The 21,971-nt window shown below is 37.9% G+C and overlaps 1 protein-coding gene across 4 annotated transcripts in view; it reads left to right on the forward strand.

Annotated features, from left to right (window-relative positions):
• The window catches only part of LOC131248646 (serine/arginine-rich splicing factor SR34A-like), a 34,036-nt gene extending 12,807 nt beyond the window's left edge, over positions 1–21,229 (forward strand). For all 4 annotated transcript variants that reach the window (XM_058249017.1, XM_058249015.1, XM_058249014.1 and 1 more), the window contains 11 exons: positions 31–96; positions 205–279; positions 355–469; positions 653–699; positions 770–827; positions 3,063–3,112; positions 3,194–3,250; positions 4,709–4,809; positions 4,910–4,996; positions 5,109–5,145; positions 20,890–21,229. In XM_058249017.1, coding sequence (XP_058105000.1) covers positions 31–96; positions 205–279; positions 355–469; positions 653–699; positions 770–827; positions 3,063–3,112; positions 3,194–3,250; positions 4,709–4,809; positions 4,910–4,996; positions 5,109–5,145; positions 20,890–20,910 — 714 coding nt within the window. In that variant the 3' untranslated portion in view covers positions 20,911–21,229. The remainder of the gene's footprint in view (positions 1–30; positions 97–204; positions 280–354; positions 470–652; positions 700–769; positions 828–3,062; positions 3,113–3,193; positions 3,251–4,708; positions 4,810–4,909; positions 4,997–5,108; positions 5,146–20,889) is intronic.
• Positions 21,230–21,971: the final 742 nt, after the last annotated feature.

Raw genomic sequence — 21,971 nt, forward strand, 5'->3', positions numbered from 1 at the left:
TTTGATTATCTTGTTTTTTTATGGCTGCAGTATGGCCATATAGTGAACGTTGAATTGAAGATTCCACCTCGCCCTCCTAGCTATTGTTTTGTGGAGGTATATATTCACACCATGATATATGGTTGTTTATCTTTATTTATTTATTTACCTAACATGACCTTTTGGTCATTTTTTGCTCGCTGTTGCACTTCTGTTTATTTGCAGTTTGAGAATGCTAGGGATGCTGAAGATGCAATCAGGGGTCGGGATGGCTACAGCTTTGATGGTTATCATTTAAGGGTATCTGGAATTTTCTTCTACATCTTGAGGTCTAATATCATACTTTGGTTGGTTCTCATTCAGTTCTTGTTGCAGGTTGAGCTTGCTCATGGTGGAAGAGGGCAATCATCATCACTTGATCGTCGTAGTAGTTATAGCAGTGGAGGGGGTGGACGATTTAGTGGAGTATCACATCATTCAGAATATCGAGGTACATTCATTTTTTTTTTTTTTTTTTTTTTTTTTTTTTTTTTTCATTATTTGAAAAAAAGAAGAATGGCATTTGTTGTTTGTTGTGACTTGTAAGTGTGACTACTTTCACGTGCTCCCAAGCCTTTGTTTTTGTTTTGGACATAAAGTTGGTGGTCCCTGACTGTTCTGTTTAACATTGTAGTTATTGTTCGGGGATTGCCTTCGTCTGCTTCGTGGCAAGATTTGAAGGTGCGTAATTACTTAATACATTGAGTCTGATGCAGTGGCATCTACCTCATTTGTGGTAAATTTATTTCAGGATCACATGAGGAAGGCTGGGGACGTGTGTTTTGCTCAAGTTTTTCGTGATCGTGATGGTATGCTTTATCATATCTGTTACAATTCATAACAGTTGATTGTCTGAGATGATGTGCTCTGCCTATGTTCTTGTTCATGATTGCCATTATATGGACACATTCATTATATGGTCGCGACTCTTTTTGGTCCCAAAGAAGCCTACTTAGACCTAAGGGGAAAAGCTATTTAAACAAGTCCTTAATTAAATACACGAGCTATTTGTTATCCAAAGCTGTGGATGTGAATCAGGTCACTTAAAGATACACTCCCTTAAGCAAATATCTATCATTTACAGCCTATACATTTAATTATTTAAAGCTACGTAAGAAAGCAAGAAATTGCATAAGATTAGCTCATTGACTTCTTTATTTTTAAGAGGATGCCATATAACATGCCATTGTCATTCCCGATGCCTATCCATATCTAATAGTCTCTCCTTTATGCTCCAAATGCTTCTATCACTCCTTTCGTTGTTCCTATGCACGAGTATCTGTCATTTTCCATATATACATTTTTGTGCAGGTTTAGGGGTCATTGGGATGGGGTAATACCATGGTACTCCATATATTTTTTCAACATTGCATTTAGTGCTGAAAAGTCCAAGGGTGTTTTATGAATGTAGTTTCGATAAAAAAGTACGCCAAATACTTCAATTTACAAATACTTCCTGTTTATACTGAAATATTACGTATGGCGTATACCATGCTACTCCCTATATATACTTTTAACATTGCATTTAGGTGCTGAAAAGTAAAAAGCATGTTATGAATGTAGTTTTGATAAAAAAGCAAGTTAAATACTTCAACGTACAAATATTTAGTCCAAAGCGGATATTTTTATAATGAAGTATAAAAACCATGGTGTTCTGCCTCTGTCCAAAAGCCCCGTTAGTATTCATCTCCCTCTCTTTCATTAAATATTGTGCACAAGTAGCAACATGTCATAGTAGATCCCAAAATAGATGATGAGTAGAAACTCAAGGAAGCAAAATAGTAACCAATTGAAAAATATATTGGTTAATACTTGCCTATGTTGGTACACTGGATGGAAGCAGGTCTGAAGGAAGAATGGAGGTTATTTAATTGTACCCTTGCTTCTGCTTCTGGTTTGTTTTTATGCTTTCCCTTGGACCCTGATTGCTGAGTGTTGAGAGGGTCACTTGCAATAGGCTCTTTTTTTGTCATTGCAGCAGCAGCAGCAGCAGTTGTTGCAGTTATTATTATTTTTTGCATGTGGGAAGAGATTAGAATGGTATGATCAAGAGTATGGTCATTCAAATATAAGAGAAAGTGATGGGGACCCATTAAGATGGTTCAACCATGTGCTAAAAAAAAAACCAATTTTGGAAAGGCCTAAAAAGGAGTTGGATCACTGTGGTGAGAGTGGATATGAAGGCATGTTTACTTTTCAAGGATAGAGACAAATAATTCTTGAACTATGATTCATAAAGCTGACTCCAAATAGATGGGAAAAGGCTACGATGATGATGACGGCAATGCTGTGTTAATTCATGCTATTATAGTCCATGGCCCTTTATAAAATCCCATGAGTACACTTGCAAAAAAGAAAAAGGAAAAAAAAAACCCCTCCAATGTAGTCTTCTCTGGCTCTTAAAAAACCATTTACCCTTTTCTTTCTTTTTTTGGGCTTCTTGAGCATTATAATTTGGGCAATTATTTAATCTTCTCCAGCATGCACGTGCAGTGGTCACACGTATTTAACTAGACATAGAACCAAAGCATCCTTTCTTTCTTGGATTATTAAGGATTATATATGTTTGAGAGAGAACGGAAATTTTATTAAAAAGGCCCAAAAGCGCAAAAGAATACCGGCCCAAAACATCACGTAGCCTATTAAGGATTATAGTTTGGCCAATTATTTAATTAAATCAGCATGTAGCAGGCTAGCACATGTCCATACTTGTGTGGAGAAGATTATACGCATACCGTATGTACAATCAACAAACAAGTGCTCTGAGCAACATGTTTGCATTATCATACTGTTTCATAAATTTACTCATTTAACTATTCAAGGAAATGGTTATTTGCCCCTGGATGTACGTAGCTACAATTACATGCAAACAAGTGGAAGCTTCTCGACCTGTTCAAAACAAATAAATAAGAAGGCATAGGTTGCCAACTGATTTTGGCCAAGTTAAGATCAGTTGATGAATGTTGGTTTAATATATAATCTGTCCTTGTGGCATGTTCAAATCATCTATATGCATGTACTGAAGTGGTTCTATGTGGTTTCAGGAACAATGGGTCTTGTTGATTATACTAATTATGATGATATGAAATATGCTGTAAGTAGCCATACTTGGTTCTGCATATTCTGGCGTTTTAGTGCATGACTGAAGTTTCCTAATTTAATGTTCTCTCATCAGATTCGGAAACTTGATGACACTGAATTTAGGAATCCTTTCTCACGGGCTTATATTCGGGTAAGTTTTCTGATAGTCTCTCCTCACTTCCCTGTCTGTCTTGTCTGTGTGCGCGCATGTGTTTGGTGGGTGCGTGGATATGTTTACATGTGCGCACGCATGTCTGTACACCATCATCTTTTTCCCAGCAATTTGGGGTTGGCTTTTAAATGTTACATTGGCAAAAGTTGCACAATTGACTGCCCAGCAGATGACCCTCCTCTTTTTATCCGGACTTTTGTCATGGGCCCAGATTGACACCACCCACATGCTAGCACAGTCCCACCTGATATTGACCCCCAAACCAACTTTTACATGCATTCCCCAAGGGGCTAGTACACGAAGTAGGGTTGCAGAGGGGCAGTTGCCAGGCAAACCACTAGGCACCCACGCACATGAGAGGGGTCATGCACTAGCAGTTTTCTGCTCAAAATAGCAGGGAACTTATCGATATCTGATAACCAACAAGATTCAGATGCTAGCACAGTCCCACCTGATATTGACCCCCAAACCAACTTTTACATGCATTCCCCAAGGGGCTAGTACACGAAGTAGGGTTGTGGTGGGGCAGTTGCCAGGCAAACCACTACGCACCCATGCACACGAGAGCTCATGGCTCATGCACTAGCAGTTTTCTGCTCAAAATAGCAGGGAACTTATCAATATATGATTACCAACAAGATTCAGATGCTAACATGGTCAGGTTGCACACTACACCATAGCAAATCTATTGCATGCTACCCATGAAAGGGAAATTGTGAACAGTTGATGTCTAGATGAACCCACTTAGCATGAAACTTCTCGTTATAATGATAGAATGCAATATTTAATCTAGACCTGAAATCCAGGATCTCTCTGATGGTGATTGAAAGCTTGCATAGTTTGTAATCTCTTGATGGTGCCCATATGGTTGCTTTGAGTGAATCTCCTTCCACTTTTGATGATCCCAAAAAAACATGAAAGTTCCTCCTAGATTCCCTCAGGGCCAAAGCTTTTAGTTCACATGAATGCACAAACCCTTCTGGACAAGAGAATACAGGTTCATCTCCACCTTGTTATCTCTCATGAAACCCTCAGTTGGCCCCAAATTTCCACCAAGGGTCCCATCAAAGTTTGGTTCCACCATTTAGATGGTGGATTTTTTACTTTATAACTGGCTTCTCCTGTTTTGACCATGCAGCACTTGTAATAAGTGAGATGAACATGTTGGGTGCAATACATATGGACTTGCACTGCCTGTGTTTTTCTATGATCTAGATTCGTGCTGGATCTTGATTCTTATTGGTCACTTAATTGGCTGCTCCACCAGATGAAGATTCATTTTGACCTTGTTTCAGGAGGAATGGTAGAGTAAAAGAGTTCCTAGGCAACAATAGTTTATGAACACAAAAAAGTCATCATTATTATGATAAACATTTTAATGAACTCATGCAAGTTGTCTTTTTTCTCAAGGACTAATTTGTATCTTTATTAAGACAGGTGAAACGCTATGAAGGGAGTGTACCAAGAAGCCACAGCATCAGCCGCAGTAGGAGCCGTAGTAGGAGCCCTACTAAGAGCAGAAGTCCAAGACGGAAGAGGTATAACATTGCATTTAGGAATTTGATCTGGAATCCAACTTACATCGTATGCCTTTGTGACATTCTCTATGATGGGCTTTTTTTTTTTTTTTTCCTGCAGCAAGTCATTAGAACGTTCTCCATCTAGATCAGCTTCTAAATCTGTTTCATCGAGATCTAGATCTGCATCTCCTGCCAAACTGTCCAGGTATGCGGTGCTTTGAATGGTTGGTTCTGTAACCTTCATATACACAAAATACCATCTCCATGACATTTTCATGGGATTTTCATCTCAGTATTCTTCGTTCTTAAATATGCAGATCGAGGTCAAGGTCAAGGTCGGCCTCACCACGCCCGGTAAACCCCTCAGTGTTTAAGTAACTTTAATGTGTTTGTGTTCTTTCTCCTGTGAATGGTTGCTATTGCTGCACTGAAAGATGAAGTACTGCTTTTTTGTCTAAATATATAACTCTTTTTGTAGAAACCATTTGATTCCTGTGATTTTAAATTAGCCAAAGGAGTCATTGCTCTTTATCATGAAATAAGTTGATCAAGCTTTAATTGGTTGCTTTTCATAGATTTTTTCCCTTTTTATTGCAGAAGAGTAATTGTGCCTCTATGTAAACCATGGTATTGGGATTGACTCAGAAAATCAAGGATTATCAATATCTGCTTGCTGTTTTCGAGAATGGTGTCAAAATCCTGAAACTGGACCTGTTCTTTGGTCTTAAGGCAGACTTTGAATTATGCTAGTCATAAGCACATTGACTTGGCTAAAGTGGAGGTTCTCAAAAACCATGGTAGCATTAAATAAGGGCCTTTTTGGATGGTAGGGGGTTTACAAAAGTTAGAACAAACTTGTTGTTTTGTTTGTCTAAGATACCCCTGCTGAGGTGGAAACATGTTAATTAGAGTGGCACTTGTTTTCAATTGATATCATGTTGTCTCCCACTTGCAACTAAGGGAATGGGCTAATCATATCTGATTCAATTGTGTCAACCCACATGCAACCAGACCTTATGTGTTTTGATTTATTGCAATAAAAAAGACATTATTATATTGTGCTATAATATTGATTTTCAGTGTAATATATTATATTACACACATATTTTGGAAAAAGGAAAAAAGGGAAAAAAGATCCATATATTATTTTCCTTGTGTTTTATAGGTCTAGACTATATATGTTTGGTCCATTCTTGACATGGGCAGGTAGGGAAGCTAGTCTAGAAAAATAGGATTGGTCTTACCACACGGAATATATGAATATTGATAGGTAAGAGTATTGAAGTTAGAAGACGAAATGAATGAGAGTTAAAATAGCTGTGGGACCCACCTTTGATGTCCGCCGTCCATCATGTAGGTCCCACCTTTGCTGTGGACCGTCCATCATGTGGGGTCCAACCTACAACGTGGGTCATTCATCGTGTGGGCCTACCGTTAATGTCAACCTTCCATCATGTGGTCCCACATTCAAATGTCCACCATCCACCATGTGGGCCCCACCTTTGATGTGGACCATCCATTAGGTAGGGCCTACTTGATGTGGATTGTCCATCATCTAGGGCCACACTTTAATGTAGGCCATCCATCATGCGGGGCTCACTTTTGATGTGATCGTGCATTATGTGGGCCCACTTTTAATGTGGACCATTCATCATGTGGGGTGGGTATTACTTGGAAAGTTCAAGTACAAACTTGTCTAAATATTAGTCCAACATGTCTACCCGCTTAAGCCAAATAAGCTCCATTTCAAGAAGTAACCCCTCTCCAACTTATAAAATCAGAGCTTATTTGCTACTTGCTAAACAGATAAGCACTCTAACTAACTTTTACCGAACAGTTTATAAGCTTATTTTTTTTAGAAATAAGCCAAGAAGCTCATATTTGTAGAGATGCCATACACCCCCTTAGACTTCTTATGTTGTATGTTTTATAACTTTGTAGAATTGCATACTTGGCAATTTCATACGTATATGCTGGAAGGTAATATCTCTTGACCAAATCCCTACACTCCTCATGTAGAAGTCTAGCTCCTGAGAAATTCCATCATGTTCGTATTTTTCTGGAACTATTCTTTCGAAAGTGTCAAGAAATCCGACCATATGGGGATGACATTTGGCTGTCCCATCTAGCATCTATAATATTTAGGATGGGCTGGTAATTATGTTCTTTATACTTAAAGTGTCACATGATTTTGTTTCTAGCCCTCTCTAGTCTTCATTGCATCGTAGATATAGCCCACGGCTGTCTTTTCATCACTGTTGACTAATCACAACACGAAAGGTTTCGACGATCTAAAGTCTGTTCCACTTGGTTCTAAAATGCTTGGGAAAGAATGGTTTGTTGGGCTAACTTTCCTTCGTTCTTCTTTGATCATGGTCCATTATTCCAATCAGTTGACACTACAAATGACCTAAGTGTAGCTTTCTTTGAAGTTAATCTTTGTAGTATTAAGAAAGCTGTTGTGAATCAAGTCATGGCTGGACGAAGCAAGTTGCACCTAAGGTGGTTTCTCATGTGATGGAGAAGAATTGCATACTTGCACATAAAAGCCGTGATTCTCCTAGCCTTAGCAATTACTTTAAGATATTATATACTTGTATATTTTAACATTAAATCAACACAATGTGTTGCGCATGGTTTCCGAAATAAACGTCGCCTTTTCTCCATAAGAAGGTGACTGTCAACCATGGAATGCCAAATCGGTTACGTATCGGCCGTAACGGTAATGGTGCGAACCGTTACCCGTTTCGGGGCCGAAACGGCCGATTCGATTTTTTGTACCCGTATCGGCCGATACGGGACCGATACGGGCGTAACGGGCCGTTACGGGCCCGTAACGGGCCCGAAACGGTAACTTTTTTTTTAGCTCTGTTTTTGCCGTTTTTTTGAAACCTCTTGCTTCCAAACTGTTTCTAAGTCCTTCTACTACTAATTTCGACCAACCTTAGCTAGGTATTTGATAGAAAAACATATTATATTATAGATTTTTTTGAATCAAAGCTCGGTGGGCCATTTTTCAGAAATTCGTCAAAAATAGGTATTTATACTTTTTTTAATATATTTTGCTGTTTTAATCATGTCATATGATGTGTTAATCATAGTAGAACATGTTAATGTGCATTTTACAGATTTGGGGTGCCATTTAATAATTTTTTAATATTTTTTTCTATTTACGCATGAATTTTGGCCCCTTTTTTTAAAATTCGAAAAATCAGTTTTTAATGGTTGTTTTGCTGTTTTAATCATGCCATTTGATGTATTAATCATAGTAGAACATGTTAATGTGCATTTTACAGATTTGGGGTGCCATTTTATATTTTTTTAATATTTTTTTCTATTTACGCATTTATTTTGGCCCTTTTTTTGAAAATTCGAAAAACCATTTTTAAATGATTCTTTTGCTGTTTTAATGATGTCATATGATGTGTTAATCATAGTAGAACATGTTAATGTGCATTTTACAGATTTGGGGTTCCATTTTATATATTTTTTATATTTTTTTCTATTTACGCATTTATTTTGGCCCTTTTTTTGAAAATTCGAAAAATCATTTTTTAATGATTCTTTTGCTGTTTTAATGATGCCATATGATGTGTTAATCATAGTAGAACATGTTAATATGCATTTTACAGATTTGGGGTGCCATTTTATATTTTTTTAATATTTTTTTCTATTTACGCATTTATTTCGGCCCTTTTTTTGAAAATTCGAAAAATCATTTTTTAACGATTCTTTCGCTGTTTTAATGATGCCATATGATGTGTTAATCATAGTAGAACATGTTAATGTGCATTTTACATATTTGGGGTGCCATTTTATATATATTTTTTTATTTTTTTCTATTTACGCATTTTTTTCGGCCCTTTTTTTGAAAATTCGAAAAATCATTTTTTAATGATTCTTTTGCTGTTTTAATGATGCCATATGATGTGTTAATCATAGTAGAACATGTTAATATGCATTTTACATATTTGGGGTGCCATTTTATATTTTTTTCTATTTACGCATGAATTTTGGCCCTCAAAAATAATTGCAAACACCTAAATGTAAGATATTTTCATATTACATTCATTCTAATATATCTATCATTGATAGTAGATAGTTAGAAAATTAAATATATGAATTTTGTAGTCCAATTCAGGTTATCTGGTTCATAAATTCATCAGACAGTCCGATACAACTTCTCACTAAAGAGTGGACCGTTACACCACCATAAACATGTTCCAATTTATAAATGAATGCATATTTGGAATGCTTAGAATATTCCGGATTTAATCCATATTTTTTCATATTTTTTTGGCAAAAAAAAAATTTTGCGCCGTTACGGGCCGTTACGCCCCCGTATCCGTATCGGTTTTGGAGGTCACCGTTACGCCAACCGATACCGATACGGGACACCTTGCTGTCAACTATATAATTAGTCGTGTTGTCCGTGATAACTCGAACAATATATTCCTCTCATACCTTAGCAACTATGCTATTTAAAAATTTGAATAAATAATCGCACGTGTGGGAATGAGCCGATGCATCCATGGACTTTAAAAACATTGTCCCAGTTGGACAATTTACAAGAAAATTTATTAATGTCCGACCGGATCTATCGGTCCATCCATCTGCTATTTTCCAACTTTTTTTTTTTTTTTTTTTAATTTTTTATTCGGAGATAAAGTTTCTAGTAAACTCCATCTCTTTTTTTAAGCAACTCTCCCTCACTTCATGATAGGAAGGAAGGGGGTTTCAAGCCAGGTCCAAATTGACCTATAGCTTCAACCATTACTTTGAAACTCTTCATCTTCACTATGTTAAAAGCTACACTAGCTTGATACAACCACTTTGCAATGTACTTGATAGCGGACACCCCATCTCAAGGTGGAGATATGGTGCATCCTTGGAATCACACCAAAATACCCCCGCATTATCCACCCATGCCAGTGAGGAGACTCGAACACTGGGCTCCTACTCTAATACCATTCTAATAGTGGACAACTGACCATCACACCAAAAGCCCTAGAGCTAATGGGAAAGGACTAATTTATTCCTATATGTAGGCAAACCTGAGTGAAACCTCCTCGTGGGCAACCCCCGCTTCGCACAGGTCCCTGAATCGCATGGTCCCATAGTGGGCCTCGTTTCGTGGCCATTTTGCATCTCATAGACCCCACCTTGTGGGCCACCCCACCCCAACGTGGAGATATGATGCATCCTTGGAATCACACCAAGATGCCTCCATATCAGTACTGAATCGTGGTTTTTCTTTTATTCTTATATTAGTTTTCTAAAGTGGTTTGGGTGGGTCCTTTGCCCTTACCCATTTGGTCAACCACATCTTCCGGATCTGGTCTACACCACCTATCTATAGGCCTTTGCCCATAGGCTCTTTCGGCTGTTGGTTTAGATTGCCCTGTGGGTGTAGGTGGTATAGATTCATCCAAATCTACTACGATGTCCTCATATGCTTCTCTCTCCATAAATTCCTCTTGTATAGCCGATGTGTCCTTTTTTTTCCTTTCAAGCATGCTTGTCCATGTATTCTATGATTTCCCTACGGATCTCTGGAGTAACATTGGGACATGCTCTTGCATTTGCTCCCAATGCGTGCACAAGGTGTCATTTATGCCGACCAATACCACCGCAACTTACGAATCCACATAGATCACACACTAGGGACTCTTCACTGGCACTCTGATAGTGTACGTACTTCTAACCCGGGTCATTTGACATTGGCTTTAAAGTAGAAGATTGGGAAGAAGACATGATGGCACTATGTAGTAGGGTAGAGTTGTAACTATAGTATGCTAGCATATGAGTATGTGTGTATTAGAGTCTTAGACAAACAATGAAAGTATGAAACAACTACTAGTTAAATACTAACAAGTAAGGTTTAAGTACTAACTACTGGCCAATAGGTACAAAGTAACTAGTAAATAATACTGATGTAGAGAGAGGGAGAGCCTAGAGAGTGTCACTATGGTCGTGGAGTTACAATTGGAGAGTGAGAGATCACAGTCTTGAATCTTGATGCTTGATATTGTAAATGAGTAGAAACTAAAAACTACAAAGTTGAAACTAGAAACAATCAAGAATCTAAAAACTTGAAAGTTGAAACTAGAAATAAACAAGAAACTAAAAACTTGAAAGTTGAAGTAGAAGGTAGAAAGTAGAAATTAAGAATGAATGAATGAGCCACAAACACAAACACTTATACAATTACAATTTAGAAATTACAATGAAACAAAATAAAATTGAATGTTGGTTGACTTGACTCTTGAGTGTTCTTGCCACTTGACTCTTGAGTTGGCTAGTTGATTCTCTCGAGTCGGCTAGTTGAGTCTCTTGAGTCTTTTGTGTCTTGATAAATGATAAATCTAATGAAAGAAATCAGGAATAGATCACACAAGTTAGAATAAAGATTAAAATAAGAGATTAGAATAAGAGAATAGAGAGAAATAGATTAGAGAATTAGATAATGGATTAGAGGAGAGAGAGTGAATAAGAAAATAAAAGAGAATGAAAAAGAATGAAAAAAGTAGGTAGGTAGTGTATGTAGTGAGTCTTCTTCTTGCTTCTTGATTACCTTCAAGTGAAAATAGTAAAGACTAAGACTAAGAGAGATTATGGACGAGATTAAGACTCTAAGAGAGAATGGAGGGCTTTAGAATGATGTAATGAGAGCAAGAGAGTGTACGAGAGCTTTAGTGAAGATACGTTGCAAATGGAGAAGGGGGGAAGTGCCTTTTTATAGGCAAAAGCTCCGAAAAATACTCTAATGGTCAGATTTCTGACCGTTGGAGTTTGTGTGATCGTATATGCCATTATGCGATCGCATAATGCGATATGTGATTGTACGCTATACATATGTATGTCATTATGCGATTATGTGATCGCACTTGACAACATTGGTTGTAGGTAGGGTTAGACGATGGAATCAAGCGATGATTATGAGAGGTTAGGGATGAACTAACTAATGCTAGAAAATGAAGATTGGATTTTTACTTGTGCAGACAAAACGATCAATATGTAAGTATAGTAAAGTTATACCAAAAGAGAGTTTGATTGTGCAATAGAGGTTAATGGTTATGGATCAAGGTGTCCCGTATCCGTTACGATACGGCTGTATCGGCTGATATGTAACGGTAACGGCCGACACCGTTACGTGATACAGGGTCGAAACGGGCACCCTTCCGATTCTGTGACCGTAACGGCCGTTATGGGGCTAACGGCCGTTACGGGCCTAGAAAATAAGGAAAAAAAAAACATACCTGGTTTTTTTTTTTTTTTTTTTCTGTTCTTCTTCTTCTTCTTCTTCTTCTCGCCCTGCTGCGGCTGTGGCTGCGGCTGCGGACTGGGCCTCCTCCTCCTCCTCCTCCTCCTCCTCTCTCTCTCTCTCTCCCTCCCTCCCTCCCTCTTCTTTCCCTCTTTTTCTTTTCGGTTTCCCTCTCTCCCGTTTTTTTCTTTTGAAATCGGAAGAGGATTGACTGGTGTACCACACACCAGTATAGCTGCTGTAGGTACGTGTCATGCTAAGACGAGCGCTGACACTCCTCGAGCTCCGAGTTGTACGAACGGTTCAAAGGAGATCAAAGTTACATGGGCTCCATAGTGATGTATTTATTATATCTACACCGTTCATCTATTTTAAATATCATTTTAGAGCATTAGCCAAAAAATCGTATCCAAAGATCGTCTGGACCACACCAAAAATATCAACGGAGATGATGATTTTCACCGTTAAAAAATTCGTAGGCCCACCATAACGTTTATTTTCCATCCAATCTGTTCAAAAGGTCAAAAAGACCTGAATGAAGAGTAAAAACAAATTTCATATTGATCCAAAAGTTCTGTGATCCCCAAAAGGGTTTCAATGGTAGACGTTCAATCCCCCACTGCTTTTTGCATTGTGGTCCACTTGATAATTAGATATGTATAATTTTTCGTGTCAAGCCTTAAGACGAGCTCGTCAAAAGAATGGACGATTTAGATATAACACATACCTCATGATCAGACCCACAGGACTGCGTACGAGTTACGCAGGCAGGCACATTTTAATAAAATGTACACGTGCCACATGGGCCCCACCGTGATGTATGTATTTTATCCGTGCCGTCCATCCATTTTGCCACATAATTTTAGGTTATGATTCAAAAAATTAGTAAGATCCAAATCTCAGGTGGATCACAATATAGGAAACAGTGGTTATAAAATGCTCACCATTAAAAATTTCTTACGGTCCACTGTAATGTTTATTTTCCATCTAACCTCTTAATAGGGTTGCACTGACATGGATGAAGGGAAAACACACATGTCAGCTTGATCTAAAACTTTTGTAGCCCCAATAAATTTTTAATGATAGTCATTTAATTATTGTTGTTTCTTATGGTGCAGTCCACCTGAGCTTTGGATCTGCCTCATTTTTGGGCTCATGCCCTAAAATTATTTGGCAAAATGGATGGACGGTGTGGATATAATACATTCATCACGAGTGGGGTCCAAAAAACTTTGACACTCGTGTGCTACACTTCACAATCCGGGTCTTACCTAATTCGGGCCTTTAAAAAATTGTACACGAGACATGTATTAACTTAAAAATTACCAATTAAATTATGGACTGTAATTGCTAACTCAAAATGCCAAAATCAAATTGTTTGAATAGTTTTAATTGTTAATTTGTGGCGCTTATTTTTTAAAATAGGGCCTTTTGATTTTTTTTTTTTTTTTTTCATGATTCACTATCCAATAAATGTCCACCAATTCACAAGTGGGATAATGCCAATAAATTGCATGAATTTGAGGCTTATTTGGGGCATGGATTGGTCCTCCAAGTCAGCCCCAAATTGGCAACGCGATTTACCTGAATTTAATTTCATTTTTTAAAAGAACTATTGGGAGAAATGATATCAAATTGTTTAGTATATAAATTAGATATTTAGAAAATTAAATATATGAATTTTGTAGTCAAATTCAGGTTATCTGGTTCATAATTCATCAGACAGTCCGATACAACTTCTCACCAAAGAGTGGACCGTTACACCACCATAAACATGTTCCAATTTATAAATGAATGCATATTTGGAATGCTTAGAATTTTCCGGATTTAATCCATATTTTTTCATATTTTTTTGGCAAAAAAAAAATAATTTTGCACCATTACGGGCCGTTATGCCCCCGTATCGCCGTTACACCCCCATATCCGTTTCGGTATCGGAGGGCACCGTTACGCCAATTGATACCGATACGGGATACCTTGTTATGGATGTTTGCATTAAGAGATGGAAGAAAGGCTGTGAAATTAATAGGTGCTTAAAACTAGGTGGTGGAATTTAAAAGAAGAGAACAATCATCATCATCTAAGCCTTATTTCAATTATTCAAGGTTAGCGAGAGAATTATTGTTGTCAAATAGCATAAGCGATTGTATGTGACCCAAGGCGCTATGCTCATATGTGATCACACAATTGCATATGCCATCACACAATCGCCACAAAAAAGTAAAAATTTTTATTTTTATTTTTTATCACATAACGATGGCATAATCACATATGCCATGGTAGAATGTTCAATGTTCATAAAATCACATATCTCACTATAGCATATGCGGTATAAGCTCCAGAATGGCATATGCAATTGCATTAGTGCTTATATGATCGCATATGACAACACTGGGGAAATCAATGTTATTCATAAATAAATAGATGAAAGAAGGAAAGTGGAATGTTGAGGAAGAAGTAGATGATGTTATGTGGAATGAGATGGCCAAATATAATAGGAAAGTGGCGAAATATGTTTTAAGAGTATTAAGAGGGAAAAGCCAATCATATAAGGAAACTTGGTGGTGGGATGACAATGTACAAAAAACTATTAACGAGAAATGTTCATGTTTCAAAGCCAGAAAATGGATTATAAATAATGAAACTTTTGAATTGTATAGGAATGCCAAGCAGATAGCTAAGAAAGTTGCAAGTCGGGTTAAAATTTTAGGTTTATCATGATCTTTTGGATTGGGAATGAGAAGGTGAGAAAGATCTCTTCAAACTTGTAAAAATCAAAGAGAGAGGAAGGGTAGGGACCTAGATCATGTTGGATGCATTAAGAGTGATGACCAAGGGTACTGGCCAAGGATAATGAAAGGTGGAGATGCTACTTTCAAAACTTGTTAAATGACAACCACCCAGAAAGCACATGGATAAAAGGAACTCTAAACTCAAATGATGTTGTAGATACTTTCATAGGATTAGGATATTTGGAGTGAAAGAAGTGTTAAGAAAGATGAAATTAGGATGATGCCCTCGGACCAGATGGTGTACATGTAGAGGTTTGAAAGTTTATGGGAGATAATTGTGTTATTTTGCTTGACAAAGTTCGACGAGATTGTAAGATTGAAGAAAATGCCAGATGAATGGAGGAAAAGTATAATGGTACTAATAAGAATAAAGGAGACAGAGAGAGCTGCACCAACTATTGTGAAATTAATCTTATGAGCCATACTGCAAAATTTTAGGAGAGAATGATTGAGCAAAGACTAAGGATTAGGATATTTGGAGTGAAAGAAGCGTTGAGAAAGATGAAATTAGGATGATGCCCTCGGACCAGATGGTGTACATGTAGAGGTTTGAAAGTGTATGGGAGATAATTGTGTTATTTTGCTTGACAAAGTTTGACGAGATTGTAAGATCAAAGAAAATGCTAGATGAATGGAGGAAAAGTATCATGGTACATATAAGAATAAAGGAGACGTAGAGAGCTGCACCAACTATCGTGAAATTAATCTTATGAGCCATACTACAAAATTTTAGGAGAGAATGATTGAGCAAAGACTAAGGCATGAGGATATCAGAAAATTAGCTTGGTTTCATGCCAAGGAGGTATACTGCTAAGTTATTTTTCTACTTAGACAATAGATGGAGAAATATAGGGAGAGGAGAAAAGATCTCCACATGGTCTTTATTGACTTAGAGAAAGCTTATGATTGGCATATAGGGTCCCTAGAGAGAATTTGATGGGGGCGTTGGGAAAGAAAGTAGTTTCGAGAGTATATATTGACATGATTAAGGATATGTATGAGGGAGCTTAACAAAATTGAGATTAGTGAGTATCCAATTACGGTAGGCTTGCATAAAGGGTCTGCATGGAGCTTGTACTTTTTTGTGGTTACGGATGATTTGATGAGGCATTTGTAGGAAGAGATCCTAAGGTATGTTGTTTGGAGATGACAATTTTGATTGACAAGATGAGGGAGGGCATGAAAACACCTAGATCTATGGAGGGTGGTGAATCTAAAGAATTTAAAATTAGTCGGACTAAAACAGAGTATATGGAGTACAATTTTGGTAACAATAGGAGTGGAAATGAGGAATTAGTTAAGATTACTGGCCAAGAAGTTTCCCAAAATGACCACTTTCGATATCTTGGGTCATTTATTCATGAGAGGGCAGGGATTGAGAAGGATGTTGCCCATAAATTCAAGCTGGGTGGAAGAAATGGAGATGTGCCTTGGGAATTTTATTTGACCATCGTGTACCACTCAAATTGATTGTGAAATTTTATAGGATGGCTATGAGATCAGCGATGTTTTATGGGGCAGAACTTCGGGCAGTTAAGGAACAACATGTTTATAGGGTGAGTGTAGCTGAAATGAGGGCGTTGATATGGATGGCAAGACGAGGAAGGATGGGAATTAGAAATGAATGCATTTGAGGGAAAGTAGACTTACATGGTTTAGTCATGTGCAACAGAGACCAAGAACTTGTTCTTTTAGGAGTGAGTTGGTACAAGTGAAGGCTCTAAAAGGGCAAGGCAAAGGCTGCAAAGGACGTGGGTGGGGGTAGTAAGAAAAGGCTTAATGAGCTATGGTCTAACTGAAGTTCTGATCCTTGATAGAGTTGAAGGGTGGAACAAGATTCATGTAGCCAACCCCAGTTAGTTGGGATGAGGCTTAGATGATGATGATGATGATGACAGTCAAATGAGCAGCCATCTGCATCGAACCAGTACAACTCACGATAGAATGGTGGGAGTTGTCTAATCACTAGGGTTTCTGGACTATAGCACATCCACATGGTTGCCCAGCTGATCTGCATTCCCAATCATCAGACATGGTTGCCCAGCTGATCTACATTCCCAATCATCAGATATCTTAGCCCATGTACTGTGAGAAGCTAACTGCATTGAACTTTGTTTCAGTGACATGCATATTAGCATTGCACTTATTGTTTTGTATATGATTAAGTATTGTTGTGCTGAAAGCTGCTTCTCTAAGCTTCAATGCATATTGTAATGCATATTTTAAAGTAGGTTTGAAATTAGACGTTGCCTCATAAATGAACTGTGATAGTGAGCATGTTGCGGTTTAAAACAAACCCCCCGATTTGCACGATCCAGATTATGGGTCTTTTGCGACCGGATCGCTATTTTGTGACCCTAAATTATGGTTCTAGACTCTCACTGAGTAAGTTGTAATCCAAATTTATATCTACGATGTAGTGATTTATATTTCTATTTATTCAGTAGCATGCATATAATAATACCATGCATGTCCATAATAATAGCATTCTTCATTTCAAAATGTAAATTGCAATATGAATTCAAATATAAAAGTATATTGCATATGCTTAGTGTATGTATTGAAGCAACCCACATGATTCTACTCCAAGCGTACCATGTGTTGGAGGAAGTAGCGTAATGCGTACCCCTTCCTGTACCATGTACTGTATCCTGTGATCCAGTTAACTTTGGTTTCAAATGTAGTGTAAGAACTGTTTGCTGATACTCTCTGCATCTTCATTCTGGCTTGGAGTGTAAGAGCAGAAAAAATTGAATCACGTTTAATGTTCTCTTTGACATTATCCTTGCTCATGGATGTCTAAAATGCCCAGAATTAGAGTTGTCAATGGACCAGCGATTGGCCAAGCAGGACAAACCTCATTACACTTCATAGTCTGGGGTGTAACCAACCCAGGCCTTGCCTGTTGTCAGTCATTACCTAGAAATGTGTGCTCGTTTTTGTTTTTCCCTGGCTTAGGAATGTGAGCATAGGATAGTTGATAGCTCTTACGAGTGATGTTGTTGTGAAATTCTCATATGCATTCAATTACTCTAGCATTGAGATTGTGTCCCCCTCAATTTCTAGTCCTGAAAATGAACTTCATGCTGGTTTACTATAGTGTAAAAGTACCATACACAATATATTGCATGCTGTTGTGCACTAGATTTAGAAATAAATGCGTGGACAGTTGTACTGCATAATCTGACCTTCAATTTATTTTCTTGCTTTTGATGCTTCCCTCTCCATACCAAAAAAAATTTAAAAAAATTAAAAATGTCATGCATAGGACATCTGGGCTGTGAAAATGGTGTGCCGCACTGTGACGATCACTTCGTGTGAAAATCTGGCTGATTCACTCATTAGGCAGCCCATGCCTGCACCTGGAGTTGGGCTTTCAGAACTCCATGGATTTCAATGGTGTGGCTACCTAATGAGTAGATGACCTAATTTTTTGGGCTACGTGATCTTCATGGTGGTACTCACCTTTTGCATAACTTTAGACATCATATATGTGGCTCGTTGGTGGGAATACAGTGGATTGTGTTATGATTTCATTTAAAAAAAATGACGGCTTCTTTTCAAAACAATACCAACAATGATAATACTAATGCTGACATGTCCAGCTCGAGAGTAAGTGTGTTTAGTGTGTTATTCATTAGAGGGAAGGCCTGGGATTGAGTCCTGCTGGCATGATGATGAGCAAAATTATATATAAAAGAAGCTAACACTGATGATGATGATGAACTTACTTTTGATGACCTTGGTAGGGCAGGCTGTGTTGCGTAATCAAGTCTGCGGTGGGCGTCTATGGCCACACCAAGTATTTGCAAAACAAGTCGTCTTATACGAGTGTAATTAGGAATTTTTGTTTGGGGAATTCAAATGAAGAGGAAGCCGAGTTTGTAAAGGGTCCTCGTCAATCTTTTCCAATTCCTTCCCCAGGAAAGATAATTTTTGAGGGTCATTCCAGTAATGGAAAATATCTTGGGATGCAAGGAAGAGGACCCAATGTTGAGAAATTAGACTCACCTTTTAAGGCTTTAACTTTCACAATGTTTATGACTTAGAAGTCTCCAGTATAAGAATTTTTATTCACCTGTGTTGCAAGGGAGACATGTTACAACTGGCACCTTAGCCAAAGAGCGTGTAGCATGGTTCCCAAATTTGGCTTTTGTGGATCAAGTTGTTCACCACTGATATGAGGTTGAATTGCCTCAAATTGGGCTGTATCGGGCCAATACGAGTTGATAGAGCCATATTGTCCATGGAGGATACTGGTATGCATAAGGCGATACTTATAGTATCGGACTATACATCAAACCTGGGGGTGTAGGGATGGGTAGTCTTTGTTTTTGGGATTTGCCTTCCTCTATTAAAATTTGTTATTTCACGCATACACATGCAAGGGGGGGAGGGAAGGAGCCTTGACCAATTTGAAAGATCCATTTTTTCGTTGATATCAATGTTGTCAAAATCGTAATCATTTCGCAAATTGTACTAGGGATTGAATCATATCGAATCGCAAATCGTATTGTAAATTGTAAGATTTTTTAAATGTTTTTCTCTAAGAACAATATGAAAAATATAAATAAATCAGGAAAAAAAAACTCAGAAATCATACCATCGCCATCAATATCCACCAAGCAATACCATGTCGTAATAGTGTTGAAAGATTCTCATCTTTTCTTTCATTTTTTGGTCTTTCAGGAAAGTTTTCTTCAAAACATACAAGGATAATAATTTTGTGTTCTTGTTACATTTCTTGAATGTAGGATCACATTGGAAAAGCGTCATTTGATTTTGTAGACTGATGAAAAAGGATATTTTGACTTCCAACCATTATTCCACAATACATACAAAGTCATCATGATCGTAGCCATCCATAAAAACATTTTAGATGAGTCATACATCAATTTGGTGTTTTGACTAGTTAAGAAGTAAGAAATTATCAAAAGAAAAAAAAACTATGATTTAATGTTGAAGAAAATATATATTATTTAATCTCTTGTAAAGAACAAAATAATATTTTTTTACCTTTTCTAGATGACTCTTCTTTCTTTTTTGTCTTTTTGAAAGCTTTTTATCTCTAAATGATTCTTAATGCCCCCACCAATTTAAAAACATAAAATGAAAGCCAAGTGAAGCTTAAAATAGAAGAGAACAAGCATAATTTGAATCGTAAATGAATTGTAGGATTCTTATAAAAATGGATTCAAATCGTTTGCTTCAGATTCGACTCAAATCCTAAATTATAAATCTTAGGATTTTGACAACTATGTTTGAAATGACTGAATTTTGGGTTGTTCAGTGGATCATATAGAACAGGCATGGGGTGATAATTCCATAATGATCTGAACCGATCCATATGCTCTTCATTGATGATATTGATGTTGATGGTAGTAATGCTTATTAATTTGGGTAATATTTAGGCTCCATTTGGCAGGGAATCCGGATCCCACTTAATCAAGATTAAGTCTATTCCCAGTTTTGGCTTGCCTGATGTCTTCTGGATTAGCTACCCGCGCTGAAGTGGGGGTTTCCTCCACCTAATTGCAATCAGTGGCAATTTTTTCCCCCTAAAACTTTGGTAATTGCATTTATGCAGAGGAAAACACTGCTTTAGTGTGTCAGATCCAACATGGAGGGCATGAGGCCTACCAAAGTCAGGTGCAGGCTTAGTCTTAATTTAGTAGAATCCCCTACGCAGATGGACCGTTAGGATCCTACAGACCTTTAGGGATGCTCTTGCTTTTAAGTTTTGAGATGTTGCAACTCACGTCATCTTTTAAAATTTGTATTTTACAATATTTCTATTATTGAAAAGTTCCATCCTCATATTGTGATCGATATTTAAGCCGTCTTCTACATTATGAAATAAGACACATTATCACTTTAGAAGTCGGCAGAAGCACGGTAAAATTGTAAACAGGTTTTTATTATCTTGATTCGTTTGCTCTTTTCTTATACTATGCAGCTCTGTAATTTTCCTTTCCAAAATCTTATTGCACTTTGATTTTGCCCCCTTTTCACGGTCTCATCTGAAGCATGTGTTCTTCTCAGGCACGGGCGGATGGTAATTGATAGGCTTAGTTCCAAAAATCAAACTCTGGATGGAATGCCCTTACGTGGAAGTCCTCAAATCGTTCACAGACTTAACTCTTCCCCTTTTTCTTTTTTTTGGAGTGTGGTGATTAAATGAGCGCAGATGCTGATTTCTTGGTTGTTCACCAAGCAGTTCCCGGATTTTCATTTCGAGCAGCAATGTTTTACTTTGCGTAGTTTAATGCAGGAAAAGTTATGGATATTGGGATGGTTATTATGTTACTGGTATTTGCTTGACTGTGGCATACTTTATCTTTTGTTACTCTGGTTGTAATGCTTAATTTCATTTTCAGTACAAGTTAATTGTCAGATGCTTGAATTCTGCTGGTGTGGTTGGTAATTAAATGCGGATGGTTTGCTTCCTCCTATTGGCTTCACCATCTAAAACTTCTTCAGTTGAAGCTAGGGATGGAAATGGTCCGTGGGCTGGTCTGGCAGTCACTATAGAGCCTCTCTGCTCAGTCTGAGGTGAGGGCCAGGTTTGAAATCTGGACGGGTAGGTCTGTGCGAACGTTGAATGGCCTGGACCAGCCTGTTCGCCTGGTCCAATCATCAAGTGGGCCACCATCATTCCAAAAGATACCCATGCACCATAAATGGGTAATTGACACTCGGATCTTGGTCATGTTTCAATGATTCAAATTGGACGGGACTTAGCGGAAAAAAAGGATGTTAAAAAACTTCATAATTTGGATTATTCAGTCCTCAACTGGCTAACAGTTGGTGGACGCTGGCGCTAGGGTCGAGCTGAGCCCGAGCCTTGGCGTGGCCCATTGCTCCACTAGGTGGACGCTAGCCACTTTTGATATACAAATTAGCTTGGCCCATTGCGCGGTCCATTGCCGGCCTTACACTGGCGGACCATGTAACCAGGCAGACCAAGATTCAGCTGCAACACGTTGTTTTAGGCCTAGAACACCCAAGATAGGTGGGGTTCACCATTTTATATATGTAAAATGAAATTGCACGTGGTGTAGTGGTGTAGGATTCTTTGCCACAACTATACACGGAAGCGTGGCAGAGTTATAGAATGGTGGATA

Source organism: Magnolia sinica, chromosome 6 (assembly GCF_029962835.1).
Source record: "Magnolia sinica isolate HGM2019 chromosome 6, MsV1, whole genome shotgun sequence".
NCBI classification, from domain to species: Eukaryota; Viridiplantae; Streptophyta; class Magnoliopsida; order Magnoliales; family Magnoliaceae; genus Magnolia; species Magnolia sinica.